The 15,078-nt window shown below is 54.4% G+C and overlaps 1 protein-coding gene across 1 annotated transcript in view; it reads left to right on the forward strand.

Annotated features, from left to right (window-relative positions):
- Positions 1-15,078, forward strand: part of ANAPC5 (anaphase promoting complex subunit 5) — a 179,676-nt gene that overhangs the window by 128,569 nt on the left and 36,029 nt on the right. The window contains exons 13-14 of the mRNA XM_075323552.1: positions 2,899-3,020; positions 3,107-3,214. Of these exons, the coding sequence (XP_075179667.1) occupies positions 2,899-3,020; positions 3,107-3,214 (230 nt within the window). The remainder of the gene's footprint in view (positions 1-2,898; positions 3,021-3,106; positions 3,215-15,078) is intronic.

Raw genomic sequence — 15,078 nt, forward strand, 5'->3', positions numbered from 1 at the left:
GGTGGCAGCAATGGAGGCAGTCCCTTTCGCGCAGTTTCACCTGCGTCCTCTTCAATGGGACATCTTACGCAAATGGGACAGGAAGCCGACGTCCCTCGACAGGACCGTCTCCCTCTCTCAGGCGACCAAAGCTTCCCTTCGGTGGTGGCTCCTTCCCACTTCTTTATCGAAGGGGAAATCCTTCCTACCCCCATCCTGGGAGGTGGTCACGACGGACGCGAGTCTGTCAGGGTGGGGAGCGGTTTTTCTCCACCACAGGGCTCAGGGTACGTGGACCCAGCAAGAGTCCTCGCTTCAGATCAATGTTCTGGAAATACGGGCAGTGTATCTTGCCCTGAAAGCGTTCCAGCAGTGGCTGGAGGGCAAGCAGATCCGAATTCAGTCGGACAATTCAACAGCGGTGGCATACATCAACCACCAAGGCGGCACACGCAGCCGGCAAGCCTTCCAGGAAGTCCGGCGGATTTTGATGTGGGCGGAAGCCACGGCCTCCACCATATCCGCAGTTCACATTCCAGGCGTGGAAAACTGGGAAGCAGATTATCTCAGTCGCCAGGGCATGGACGCAGGGGAATGGTCCCTTCACCCGGACGTGTTTCAGGAGATCTGTTGCCGCTGGGGGGTGCCGGACGTCGACCTCATGGCGTCCCGGCACAACAACAAGGTACCAATGTTCATGGCACGGTCTCAAGATCCCAGAGCTCTGGCGGCAGACGCCTTAGTTCAGGATTGGTCGCAGTTTCAGCTCCCTTATGTGTTTCCTCCGCTGGCACTGTTGCCCAGGGTGTTACGCAAGATCAGGGCCGACTGCCGCCGCGTCATCCTCGTCGCTCCAGACTGGCCGAGACGGTCGTGGTACCCGGATCTGTGGCATCTCACGGTCGGCCAACCGTGGGCACTACCAGACCGACCAGACTTGCTATCTCAAGGGCCGTTTTTCCATCTGAATTCTGCGGCCCTCAACCTGACTGTGTGGCCATTGAGTCCTGGATCCTAGCGTCTTCAGGGTTATCTCAAGACGTCATTGCCACTATGAGACAAGCTAGGAAACCAACGTCCGCTAAAATCTACCACAGGACGTGGAAGATTTTCCTGTCATGGTGCTCTGCTCAGGGTTTTTCTCCCTGGCCTTTTGCCTTGCCCACCTTTCTGTCCTTCCTTCAATCTGGACTGGAAAGGGGTTTGTCGCTCGGCTCTCTTAAGGGACAAGTCTCAGCGCTCTCTGTGTTTTTCCAGAAGCGCCTAGCCAGACTTCCACAGGTACGCACGTTCCTGCAGGGGGTTTGTCACATCGTCCCTCCTTACAAGCGGCCGTTAGAACCCTGGGATCTGAACAGGGTGCTGTTGGTTCTTCAGAAACCACCATTCGAGCCAATGAGGGATATTCCTCTCTCACGCCTTTCGCAGAAAGTGGTTTTTCTAGTAGCAGTCACTTCACTTCGGAGAGTGTCTGAGCTAGCAGCGCTTTCATGCAAGACCCCTTTCTTGGTGTTTCACCAGGACAAGGTGGTTCTGCGTCCGGTTCCGGAATTTCTCCCTAAGGTGGTATCCCCCTTTCATCTCAATCAGGATATCTCCTTACCTTCTTTTTGTCCTCATCCAGTTCACCAATGTGAAAAGGATTTGCACTTGTTAGATCTGGTGAGAGCACTCAGAATCTACATTTCTCGTACGGCGCCCCTGCGCCGCTCGGATGCACTCTTTGTCCTTGTCGCTGGCCAGCGTAAAGGGTCACAGGCTTCCAAATCAACCCTGGCTCGGTGGATCAAGGAGCCAATTATCGAAGCTTACCGTTCGGCTGGGCTTCCGGTTCCCTCAGGGCTGAAGGCCCATTGTACCAGAGCCGTGGGCGCGTCCTGGGCTTTGAGGCACCAGGCTACGGCTCAGCAGGTGTGTCAGGCGGCTACCTGGTCGAGTCTGCACACTTTCACGAAGCACTATCAAGTGCATACCTATGCTTCGGCGGATGCCAGCCTAGGTAGACGAGTCCTTCAGGCGGCGGGTTGCCCACCTGTAGGAAGAGGCCGTTTTACGGCTCTCTTACGAGGTATTATTTTACCCACCCAGGGACTGCTTTTGGACGTCCCAATTGTCTGGGTCTCCCAATAGAGCGACAAAGAAGAAGGGAATTTTGTTTACTTACCGTAAATTCCTTTTCTTCTAGCTCTAATTGGGAGACCCAGCACCCGCCCCTGTTTTTTTGTGTACACATGTTGTTCATGTTGAATGGTTTCAGTTCTCCGATATTCCTTCGGATTGAAGTTACTTTAAACCAGTTTGTAATTCTTTTTCTCCTTCTTGCTTTTGCACTAAAACTGAGGAGCCCGTGGGAGCACGGGGGGTGTATAGGCAGAAGGGGAGGGGCTTAACACTTTTGAGTGTAATACTTTGTGTGGCCTCCGGAGGCATAGCCTATACAACCCAATTGTCTGGGTCTCCCAATTAGAGCTAGAAGAAAAGGAATTTACGGTAAGTAAACAAAATTCCCTTCTTTGTGTTTTTTTTCACAGACCTAATCGGACTGAGAAAACAATCGCAGCATGCTGCAGGTGGAATCAGATTTCGTTTTCACTCGCACCCATACAAGACTGTGGGTGCGAGAGAAACATTGCATTTCACTCGCATTACAGCGGAGTGCAGTGCAACATACTCATCAGCTGACAATGGAGGAGATAGGGAGATAATCCCTCCCTCTCCTCCACAGCGTCTGCCCTGTCCTCTGCAGCTGTGCTGTGATCGCAGGATCGTTTCACAGTGGCATTACAGTTGCATAACACTCAGCTTACACTCCAGCAAAGCGGGAGCTGAGTGTCATGCGATTGTCTCGCATTACTGCCCGTTTGGCCGCAGCCTAAGACAACTGCCGATTATTCACTTGCATGATCTTATTTTTCACAGCTGTGGATGCTGTTTGATCAGAAAATACAATTTGATCGAGCCATGAATGATGGGAAGTATCACATTACTGAATCGCTAGTGACCGGAATTACAGCCCTAAACAGCGTTGAGGGATTGTACAGGTATACCAAGCCGCTGATATTATTGTGCTCCTTAATGTAATGGAAGCAGAACACTTTCTACTGATGATTTTTACTTTTTTTCTTAGGAAAGCCATTGTTCTGAAAGCTCAAAACCAAACCGCAGAAGCTCATAAAATTCTACAAGTTCTCCTGACTCACTGTCAGAAAGTAAAGAACATGGAGATGGTTATAAGGTTAGTTACACCTCGTGTCTGCAAAACGCTGTTTCTACAGCATGTGTCTTAATGGGGGAGTATTTATGAAGACTTTGGTTAGGACTTCAAATGTGGACATAGAAAGTTACCCACATTACCAAATGTCACATGAGAAGAGAAACTTATCAAAGATTACTCTAGTGCTTAAAATTCAATGTAGCCCACATTTTTGGATTTTCTATTTTACTTCGATAGCATTGTTGAATAAAATGAAGATATATTTTACATTTTTTGCTAGAGAGGTTATCCGATTCTTTAAAAATGCTTCAATATGTGATTGGTGGGGTCCAAATCTCTGATTACCTGTAATAGTGATTGCGATGCTTGGTGAGTGGTGTTTAGCAGGCACCACTCCATAAAGTAGCTCGCTACCGCTTCATCACATTCAAATACATGAGACCGAGCCGCAATATCGGGTACAACACTTACTAAAATTATGGAGCTGTGCCTGGTTAACAATGAAGAGGACTTAGCCCCTGACCAAAGCATCACAGCTCCATCCCAAGGGGGGTGCAAAGAGATGGATTACCACAGACAATGTTAATGACTTCTACTAAAACCCCCCCATGCATACTACGTAGCTGTTGGCTGATCAATGGGTCGACCGATCATTCAGTTGGCAGCTATTTCATCCACTTCTGCTAAGTGCTCCTGTATTCTCCATGAGAGGGCCACTCTGTCAGTGGCTATTACTACTGGACAAAAAGAACGACCATGGAAATTGGACATTCTGGATCCTTAACTCCTGTGACAGTCATCTGCCAAGGGCCCCCATACACTTTAGATTGTTTGCCAAAGCTGTTGATATCAGCGAGTTATACATTAGATTACTGCTGGCCTATGAGGGCTTTTAGGAACGACTCATTTCTTCATAGTTTTAGGTGTGGAGCACTTAAAGAGTAACCGTTGTATTTATTTTTTTCATAAATCAACAGCACAGGTGAAAACCAAAAACTTTGCAATATATGCTCCTTTCTTCTCCTGAACTGATCATTTATGCTTAAAGTTTAGATTTCATTGATAAAATCTGTCTTCAGTGAATAAAAGTAAATACTGTTTTTCCATTTAGGCTATGTGCGCACAGTGCGTTTTTCGTGGCGTTTTTGCGCGTTTTTCGGGTGCGTTTTTGGCCTCAAAACTGCAGGACTTTGCTTCCCCAGCAAAGTCTATGAGTTTTCATTTTTGCTGTCCGCACACATCTGTTTTTTTTACCTGCGTTTTTGAGTTAAAAAAAAAAAATGGACATGTCAGTTCTTTCCTGCGTTTTTCTGTGTTTTCCGCCCATGCAATACATTTGAAAAACGCAGCAAAACGCAGGGATCAAAAACGCAGCAAAACGCAGCAAAAAACGCACCAAATCGCGGCAAAAACGCATGCGTTTTTTGATGCGTTTTTTCGACGCAGGTGCGTTTTTCTGCGTTTTTAGCGGCCAAAAACGCACAAAAACGCAGCGTCAATAAGACGCAGTGTGCGAACCTAGCCTTACTGAGATACATTGCAGTTGGTGCTCATATACAACCCCTGGCAAAAATTATGGACTCACCTGGCTCTCAGGATGTTCATTCAGTTGTTTACTTTTGTTTAAAAAAAAGAAGATCACAGACATCTCACAAACTAAAGTCCTTTCAAATTGCAACTTTCTGGCTTTAAGAAACGCTGAAAAAAAATGTCATGAAAACATAATGTGCTAGCCAGTAACTGTTACTTTTCAAGACCAAACAGGGGGAAAAATTATGGAATCACTCAATTATGAGGAAAAAAATATGGAATCATAAAAAACAAAAGAACACTCCAATACATCACTAGTATTTTGTTGCACCACCTCTGGCTTTTATAACAGCTTTCAGTCTCTGAGGCATGGACTTAATGAGTGACAAACAGTACTCTTCATCAATCTGGCTCCAACTTTCTCTGATTGCTGTTGCCAGATCTGCTTTGCAGGTTGGAGCCTTGTCATGGACCATTTTCTTCAACTTCCACCAAAGATTTTCAAGTAGATTGGGATCCGGACTATTTGCAGGCCATGAGATTGACCTTATCTGTCTTCTTTCAAGGAATGTTTTCACAGTTTTTGCTCTATGGCAGGATTCATTATCATCTTGATAAATGATTTAATCATCCCCAAACATTTTTTCAATTGATGGGATAAGAAAAGTGTCCAAAACTTCAATGTAAACTTGGGCATTTATTGAAGATGTAATGACAGCCATCTCCCCAGTGCCTTTACCTGACATGCAGCCCCATATCATCAATGACTGTGGAAATTTACATGTTCTCTTCAGGCAGTCATCCTTTTTTTGTTTAATTTCTTCGGCGCTCTATTGGGAGACCCAGACGATTGGTGTATAGCACTGCCTCCGGAGGCCACACAAAGCAATTACACTAAAAAGTGTAAGGCCCCTCCCCTTCTGGCTATACACCCCCAGTGGGATCACTGGCTCACCAGTTTTCTGCTTTGTGCGAAGGAGGTCAGACATCCACGCATAGCTCCACTGTTTGTAGTCAGCAGTAGCTGCTGGCTCTATCGGATGGAAGAAAAGAGGGCCCATATAGGGCCCCCAGCATGCTCCCTTCTCACCCGTGATGGTGCTTGTAAGGTTGAGGTACCTATTGCTGGTACGGAGGCTGGAGCCCACATGCTGTTTTCCTTCCACATCCCCCTGAGGGGCTCTGTGGAAGTGGGATCCTGCCGGCCCCCAAGCCCTGGGGCCGGGCTCCATCCACAGACCCATAGAACCTGCTGGATTGGGAGCGGGAGTGCCGTTCAGGGACATGGCCCTGCAACTTCAGGTACTCTGTGTCCCCGGCAGGCACGGACACTCTCAGGGCTTGCTGAGCGTTATAGTGCGCCGGGGACAGTGACGCTGTACGCTGGGGTTTAGGTCACTGCAGCTTTGCTGAGTGACGATTGTGTGTTGGGAACTACTGCGCCGACCGCTCCTGGAGCGGCGCCGCAGCTGCGACTTGTAGTGCGCCGGGGGCTTGGCTCCGACCGCGCTTGTACGGCGGCGGCGTTTTTAACTTTAGCCCCCGGCTTCTGCGGCCTAGCGCCGCTTCGTTCCCGCCCCCACCCTGTCAATCAGGGTAGGGGAAAGACGCTGCTCAATGGCTGCGCCGAGGGCTGGAGCCTTATTTACATGCTCCAGCCCTCTCACTAGGCACAAGGGGAAGCAGACTTCCCGCTCTTCGTCGGTGTACGCCCAGGGCCCACCCCCCCTCTCCACAAGGACGCCGGCAGCCATTACACATGCGATCTGGCTGGAAGGAGGCAGCAGGCTCTGGGAGACCCAGACTAGAGGGATTTCTGGCGACCACACACCGCTCCTAAGCGGGTGGTAAGCTGCACAGTAGTGCAGGCCCCACTAGTGCCTCAGTGATATATTAGTGTACTTCTTTATTGGTACCATATATATATATACATATATTTATTTAGTGCACTGTAAGGTCGCTTCTGGCTGGACACTCTGTACTGCTCTGAGGACGCAGCAACATGTCATCCGCAAAACGCAAGGCTGCCAAGGCACGGGCTGTGTACACTGTTTGTACTGCATGTGGGGCTAATCTACCAGCAGGCTCCAATGATTCACATTGTGTGCAATGTTCAGTCCCAGTGGCACTTCGCCAGCCAGAGCCTATTGTGGTGGTAGCCCAGGCAGAGACGCCTGTGAACCCTGCCCCGGTGACGGGGACAGACTTTGCAGTGTTTGCTGATAAAATGTCTGAGGCTATGACAAGGATCCTGGAGACCTTGCAGGCCAGGCCAGTTCCTCAGACTATGGACACTGCTGTGGCTATGCTCACTGGTCCCCCTCAGTTGGAACTAATCCGTACTTCAAGGGGGTCTCAAGCATCACAGGCTGAAGTCTCTGACTCAGATGACAGTCCCAGGCAGCCTAAGCGTGCTCGCTGGGAAAGACCCTCGACGTCATCACACTGCTCAGGGTCTCAGCGAGAAGAGTCTCTCTGTGATGAGACTGAGGACGGTGATCAGGAGTCTAATCCTGAGGCCCCTCTCAATCTGGATGCCCCTGATGGTGACGCCATGGTTAATGACCTTATATCGGCGATTAATAGGCTGTTGGATATTTCTCCCCCTGCCCCTTCTGCAGAGGAGGCAGCTGCACAGCAGGAGAAGTTCCATTTCCTGTATCCCAAGCGTAAATTAAGTGCTTTTTTGGACCACTCTGACTTCAGAGAATCAATCCAAAAGCACGACGCTCATCCAGACAAGCGTTTCTCTAAACGTTCTAAGGATACCCGTTATCCTTTTCCCCCCTGAAGTGGCCAAACGCTGGACCCAGTGCCCAAAGGTGGATCCCCCAATTTCCAAGCTGGCGGCTAGATCCATAGTCGCAGTAGAAGATGGCGCTTCACTTAAAGATGCCAATGACAGACAGATGGACCTTTGGTTGAAATCTGTCTATGAAGCTATCGGCGCGTCGTTTGCTCCAGCATTCGCGGCCGTGTGGGCACTACAGGCTATTTCAGCGGGTTTAGCACAGGTGGATGCTATCATGCATCCAGCAGTGCCACAGGTGGCGTCCCTAACTTCGCAAATGTCTGCGTTTGCGACCTATGCTATCAATGCTGTCCTAGAGTCTACGAGCCGTACCTCTATGGCGGCCGCCAATTCTGTGGTTTTGCGCAGAGCCTTATGGTTAAAGGACTGGAAAGCAGATGCTGGTTCCAAAAAATGCTTAACCAGCTTGCCATTATCTAGAGACAGACTGTTTGGTGAGCCATTGGCTGAAATCATAAAACAGTCCAAGGGTAAGGACTCTTCCTTACCACAGCCCAGAGCAAGTAAACCTCAACAGAAAAAGTGGCAGTCGAGGTTTCGGTCCTTTCGAGGCTCGGGCAAGCCCCAATTCTCCTCGTCCAAAGGGACTCAGAAAGGACAAGGGAGCTCAGATTCCTGGCGGGCTCACTCACGCCCCAGGAAAGCAAATGGAGGAACCGCTTCCAAGGCGGCTACCTCATGACTTTCGGCCTCCTCCCTCCGCATCCTCGGTCGGTGGCAGGCTCTCCCGCTTTTGCGACATTTGGCTGTCACAGGTCAAGGACCGGTGGGTAACAGACATTTTGTCTCGCGGGTACAGAATCGAGTTCAGTTCTCGGCCTCCACTTCGGTTCTTCAGAACCTCCCCACACCCCAACCGAGCAGATGCCCTGCTGCAGGCGGTGGACTCTCTAAGAGCAGAAGGAGTCGTGATCCCTGTCCCCCCTCTGGAACGGGGCCGAGGATTTTACTCCAACCTCTTTGTGGTTCCAAAAAAGGACGGCTCCTTCCGTCCCGTTCTGGACCTAAAACTGCTCAACAAGCATGTGAACGCCAGGCGGTTCCGGATGGAATCCCTCCGCTCAGTCATTGCCTCAATGTCCCAAGGAGATTTCCTAGCGTCAATAGACATCAAAGATGCTTATCTTCACGTGCCGATTGCTACGGAGCACCAACGCTTTCTGCGCTTCGTGATATAAGACGAACATCTTCAGTTCGTGGCTCTGCCATTTGGTCTGGCGACAGCCCCCCGGGTGTTCATCAAGATCATGGCAGCAGTGGTAGCAGTCTTGCACTCTCACGGACACTCTGTGATCCCTTACTTGGACGATCTATTGGTCAAGGCACCCTCTCAGGAGGCATGCCAACTCAGCCTGAATTTTGCACTGGAGACTCTCCAGGCGTTCGGGTGGATCATCAACTTCCCAAAGTCAAATCTGTCACCGACCCAATCACTAACGTATCTTGGCATGGAGTTTCATACCCTCTCAGCGATAGTGAAGCTTCCGCTGAGCAAGCAGAGGTCACTACAGACGGGGGTGCAGGCTCTCCTTCAGAGTCAGTCGCACTCCTTAAGACGCCTCATGCACTTCCTCGGGAAGATGGTGGCGGCAATGGAGGCGGTTCCGTTTGCGCAGTTTCATCTGCGTCCACTTCAATGGGACATTCTCCGCCAATGGGACGGGAAGTCAAAATCCCTGGACAGGAAAGTCTCCCTTTCCCAGACGGCCAAGGACTCTCTGCAGTGGTGGCTTCTTCCCACCTCATTATCACAGGGAAGATCCTTCCTACCACCGTCCTGGGCGGTGGTCACGACAGACGCGAGTCTGTCAGGGTGGGGAGCAGTGTTTCTTCACCACAGGGCTCAGGGTACGTGGACTCAGCAGGAGTCCAGCCTTCAGATCAATGTTCTGGAAATCAGAGCGGTGTTTCTTGCCCTGCTAGCCTTCCAGCAGTGGCTGGAAGGGAACCAGATACGAATTCAATCGGACAACTCCACAGCGGTGGCATACATCAATCACCAGGGCGGGACTCGCAGTCGGCAAGCCTTCCAGGAAGTCCGGCGCATTATGATGTGGGTGGAAGCCACGGCCTCCACCATATCCGCAGTTCACATCCCCGGCGTAGAAAACTGGGAAGCAGACTTCCTCAGTCGCCAGGGCATGGACGCAGGGGAATGGTCCCTTCACCCGGACGTGTTTCAGGAAATCTGTCGCCGATGGGGAAGGCCGGACGTCGATCTAATGGCGTCTCGGCACAACAACAAGGTCCCAACCTTCATGGCACGGTCTCGCGATCAAAGAGCTCTAGCAGCAGACGCCCTAGTGCAAGATTGGTCGCAGTTCCGGCTCCCTTATGTGTTTCCACCTCTGGCACTCTTGCCCAGAGTGCTACGCAAGATCAGATCCGACTGCAGCCGCGTCATACTCGTCGCTCCAGACTGGCCGAGGAGGGCGTGGTATCCGGATCTGTGGCATCTCACGGTCGGCCAACCGTGGGCGCTGCCAGACCGACCAGACTTACTGTCCCAAGGGCCGTTTTTCCATCGGAATTCTGCGGCCCTCAACCTGACTGCGTGGCCATTGAGTCCTGGATCCTAGAGTCTTCAGGCTTATCCCAAGGGGTCGTTGCCACCATGAGACAGGCTAGGAAGCCCACGTCTGCTAAGATCTACCACAGAACGTGGAGGATATTCTTATCCTGGTGCTCTGCTCAGGGAGTGTCTCCCTGGCCATTTGCATTACCTATCCTTCTTTCTTTCCTCCAATCTGGGTTAGAAAAAGGTTTGTCGCTCGGCTCCCTTAAAGGGCAAGTCTCGGCGCTATCTGTCTTTTTTCAGAAGCGTCTAGCACGACTTTCCAAGGTGCGCACGTTCCTGCAGGGGGTTTGTCATATCGTACCCCCGTACAAGCGACCGTTAGATCCATGGGATCTCAACAGGGTACTAGTTGCCCTCCAGAAGCCGCCCTTCGAGCCTCTGAGGGAGGTTTCACTTTCTAGGCTATCACAGAAAGTGGCTTTTCTGGTAGCGATCACATCTCTTCGGAGAGTGTCTGAGCTGGCAGCGCTGTCATCCAAGACTCCCTTCCTGGTCTTCCACCAGGACAAGGTAGTGCTGCGCCCCATTCAGGAGTTTCTCCCGAAGGTGGTATCCTCTTTTCATCTTAATCAGGATATCTCTTTGCCTTCGTTTTGTCCTCATGCAGTTCATCGGTATGAGAAGGATTTACATTTGTTAGATCTGGTGAGAGCACTCAGAATCTACATTTCCCGCACAGCGCCCCTGCGCCGTTCGGATGCACTCTTTGTCCTTGTCGCTGGTAAGCGCAAAGGGTCGCAGGCTTCTAAGGCCACCCTGGCTCGATGGATCAAAGAACCAATTCTTGAAGCCTACCGTTCTGCGGGGCTTCAGGTTCCGTCAGGGCTAAAGGCCCATTCTACCAGAGCCGTGGGTGCGTCCTGGGCATTGCGACACCAGGCTATGGCTCAACAGGTGTGCCAGGCAGCTACCTGGTCGAGTCTGCACACTTTCACCAAACATTATCAGGTGCATACCTATGCTTCGGCGGACGCCAGCCAAGGTAGAAGAGTCCTGCAGGCGGCAGTTGCCTCCCCGTAGGGGAGGGCTGTCTTGCAGCTCTAACATGAGGTATTTCTTTACCCACCCAGGGACAGCTTTTGGACGTCCCAATCGTCTGGGTCTCCCAATAGAGCGCCGAAGAAGAAGGGAATTTTGTTACTTACCGTAAATTCCTTTTCTTCTAGCTCTTATTGGGAGACCCAGCACCCGCCCTGTTGTCCTTCGGGATTTTTGGTTTGTTTGCGGGTACACATGTTGTTCATGTTGAACGGTTTTCAGTTCTCCGATGTTTCTCGGAGTGAATTTGTTTAAACCAGTTATTGGCTTTCCTCCTTCTTGCTTTTGCACTAAAACTGGTGAGCCAGTGATCCCACTGGGGGTGTATAGCCAGAAGGGGAGGGGCCTTACACTTTTTAGTGTAATTGCTTTGTGTGGCCTCCGGAGGCAGTGCTATACACCAATCGTCTGGGTCTCCCAATAAGTGCTAGAAGAAAAGGAATTTACGGTAAGTAACAAAATTCCCTTCTTTTCTGTATGTAAATCCCGTTTCCTTTAACCCCTTCACGACCATGGACGGAAAGATCCGTCCTTGTGCCCTGGGCCTTAACGACCAAGGACGGATCTTTCCGTCATGGCGGAATCGCGGCACCGGAGCCTCCGGTGACTGCAATATGTTAACAAAAACCGCAGATTCGGGGAGGAGGGGACCTGTTCCTGACCTTAGGAGGGGTGGTGCCTCCTCCCCGGACCTACGGAGGCTGTGATTGGCTGACAAACGCCGCTCAACCAATCACAGCCACTGTAATGTTCCAGCCATTTAAAATGACTGAAACATTGAAATCCAGCCCTGGCCAGTGCAGCTGTAGCACTGGCCATTGGCTGGAGCTGGGTGACCTCACTGGATCACCCTCCCCCAGCTCCAATGCTCTGATTGGAGAGATCGGCCTTGTGACCGATTTCTCCAATCACAGTGGACCTGTTGCCGGTGACCGCCCCCATCAGCTTCACTTGTCCCTGCAGCACGCCAGCACACTGAGCACAGTGAGTGTACACAGTGCAATGGCAGGGCGACAAGCTCCGGTCCCATGCTGTTATGAGACCGGAGCATGGGACCCGGAAGTTGCCGCGCTGCCATTGCACTGTACGAAAAGCGTCCCGATCCGCTGCCGCTGCCCTCTGCGATCTGACACCTGTCTCCCCGATCTCCTGCCCGCACCCCCACACCTCCCGATCCGCTGCCTCCGCCGCCCTCCATCTGCCACAGTGCCACCGCTCCCCACAATCTGCTGCCCGGCCCCTCACCTCCGTGCAGCAGATCGGAGGGAGCGGTGGCACTATGACAGATGGAGGAGGACAGGGATCGTGCACCCTGTCCTCCTCCATCTGTCATAGTGCCACCGCTCCCTCCGATCTGCTGCCCGGCCCCTCCCCCTCGTGATCGGTGCCCGCCCCCTCCCCTCCGTGATGTGCTGCTCGCCCCCTCCCCTCCCCTCCGTGATGTGCTGCTCGCCCCTTCCCCTCCGTGATGTGCTGCTCGCCCCCTCCCCTCCCCTCCCCTCCGTGATGTGCTGCTCGCCCCCTCCCCTCCCCTCCGTGATGTGCTGCTCGCCCCCTCCCCTCCCCTCCGTGATGTGCTGCTCGCCCCCTCCCCTCCCCTCCGTGATGTGCTGCTCGCCCCCTCCCCTCCCCTGTGTGATGTGCTGCTCGCCCCCTCCCCTCCCCTCCGTGATGTGCTGCTCGCCCCCTCCTCTCCCCTTTGTGATGTGCTGCTCGCCCCCTCCCCTCCCCTCCGTGATGTGCTGCTCGCCCCCTCCCCTCCCCTCCGTGATGTGCTGCTCGCCCCCTCCCCTCCGTGATGTGCTGCTCGCCCCCTCCCCTCCGTGATGTGCTGCTCGCCCCCTCCCCTCCCCTCCGTGATGTGCTGCTCGCCCCCTCCCCTCCGTGATGTGCTGCTCGCCCCCCCCCTCCCCTCCGTGATGTGCTGCTCGCCCCCTCCCCTCCCCTCCGTGATGTGCTGCTCGCCCCCTCCCCTCCGTGATGTGCTGCTCGCCCCCTCCCCTCCCCTCCGTGATGTGCTGCTCGCCCCCTCCCCTCCGTGATGTGCTGCTCGCCCCCCCCTCCCCTCCGTGATGTGCTGCTCGCCCCCTCCCCTCCGTGATGTGCTTCTCACCCCCGTGGTCAGCTACCCGCCCCCTCCCCTGTCACCGCCGTGATGTGCGCTCCCTCCCCTGTCACCGCCGTGATGTGCGCTCCCTCCCCTGTCACCGCCGTGATGTGCGCTCCCTCCCCTGTCACCGCCGTGATGTGCGCTCCCTCCCCTGTCACCGCCGTGATGTGCGCTCCCTCCCCTGTCACCGCCGTGATGTACCGCTCCCTCCCCTGTCACCGCCGTGATGTGCGCTCCCTCCCCTGTCACCGCCGTGATGTGCGCTCCCTCCCCTGTCACCGCCGTGATGTGCGCTCCCTCCCCTGTCACCGCCGTGATGTGCGCTCCCTCCCCTGTCACCGCCGTGATGTGCGCTCCCTCCCCTGTCACCGCCGTGATGTGCGCTCCCTCCCCTGTCACCGCCGTGATGTGCGCTCCCTCCCCTGTCACCGCCGTGATGTGCGCTCCCTCCCCTGTCACCGCCGTGATGTGCGCTCCCTCCCCTGTCACCGCCGTGATGTGCGCTCCCTCCCCTGTCACCGCCGTGATGTGCGCTCCCTCCCCTGTCACCGCCGTGATGTGCGCTCCCTCCCCTGTCACCGCCGTGATGTGCGCTCCCTCCCCTGTCACCGCCGTGATGTGCGCTCCCTCCCCTGTCACCGCCGTGATGTGCGCTCCCTCCCCTGTCACCGCCGTGATGTGCGCTCCCTCCCCTGTCACCGCCGTGATGTGCGCTCCCTCCCCTGTCACCGCCGTGATGTGCGCTCCCTCCCCTGTCACCGCCGTGATGTGCGCTCCCTCCCCTGTCACCGCCGTGATGTGCGCTCCCTCCCCTGTCACCGCCGTGATGTGCGCTCCCTCCCCTGTCACCGCCGTGATGTGCGCTCCCTCCCCTGTCACCGCCGTGATGTGCGCTCCCTCCCCTGTCACCGCCGTGATGTGCGCTCCCTCCCCTGTCACCGCCGTGATGTGCGCTCCCTCCCCTGTCACCGCCGTGATGTGCGCTCCCTCCCCTGTCACCGCCGTGATGTGCGCTCCCTCCCCTGTCACCGCCGTGATGTGCGCTCCCTCCCCTGTCACCGCCGTGATGTGCGCTCCCTCCCCTGTCACCGCCGTGATGTGCGCTCCCTCCCCTGTCACCGCCGTGATGTGCGCTCCCTCCCCTGTCACCGCCGTGATGTGCGCTCCCTCCCCTGTCACCGCCGTGATGTGCGCTCCCTCCCCTGTCACCGCCGTGATGTGCGCTCCCTCCCCTGTCACCGCCGTGATGTGCGCTCCCTCCCCTGTCACCGCCGTGATGTGCGCTCCCTCCCCTGTCACCGCCGTGATGTGCGCTCCCTCCCCTGTCACCGCCGTGATGTGCGCTCCCTCCCCTGTCACCGCCGTGATCTGTGCTCCCTCCCCTGTCACCCCCGTTATCTGCTGTCCGCTCTCCCTCACCTCTCACCCCCGTGATCTGTGCTCTGCTCACCTGTCTCCTCCGTGATCTGTGCTCTGCTCACCTGTCTCCCCCGTGATCTGAGCTGCGCTCCCTCCCCCACCTCTCACCCTCCCCGATCTGCTGCCTCCTTCATCTCCTGTGATTCAGCTGCCTAGATCCATCCTGTAGGGTAACTATCCCCAATCTCACCTCCCACTCCTCTTCCCACCCATCCCCCCCCACCCGCTCCCTCCCCCCATCCTCTGCCGCTCCTGCATCCACTGCGCCCTCTCCCATCCACCCCCACCCTATCCCAGCCGCCGTCTCACAATCACAGATGCTCCCTTTAGATGCCGCTGCCCCCCCATCTGCTGCCGCCCCATCTGCCGCCCCCTCCCCCCCCATCTTCCGCTGGTTT

The sequence above is a fragment of the Anomaloglossus baeobatrachus genome, chromosome 1 (assembly GCF_048569485.1).
Source record: "Anomaloglossus baeobatrachus isolate aAnoBae1 chromosome 1, aAnoBae1.hap1, whole genome shotgun sequence".
NCBI classification, from domain to species: Eukaryota; Metazoa; Chordata; class Amphibia; order Anura; family Aromobatidae; genus Anomaloglossus; species Anomaloglossus baeobatrachus.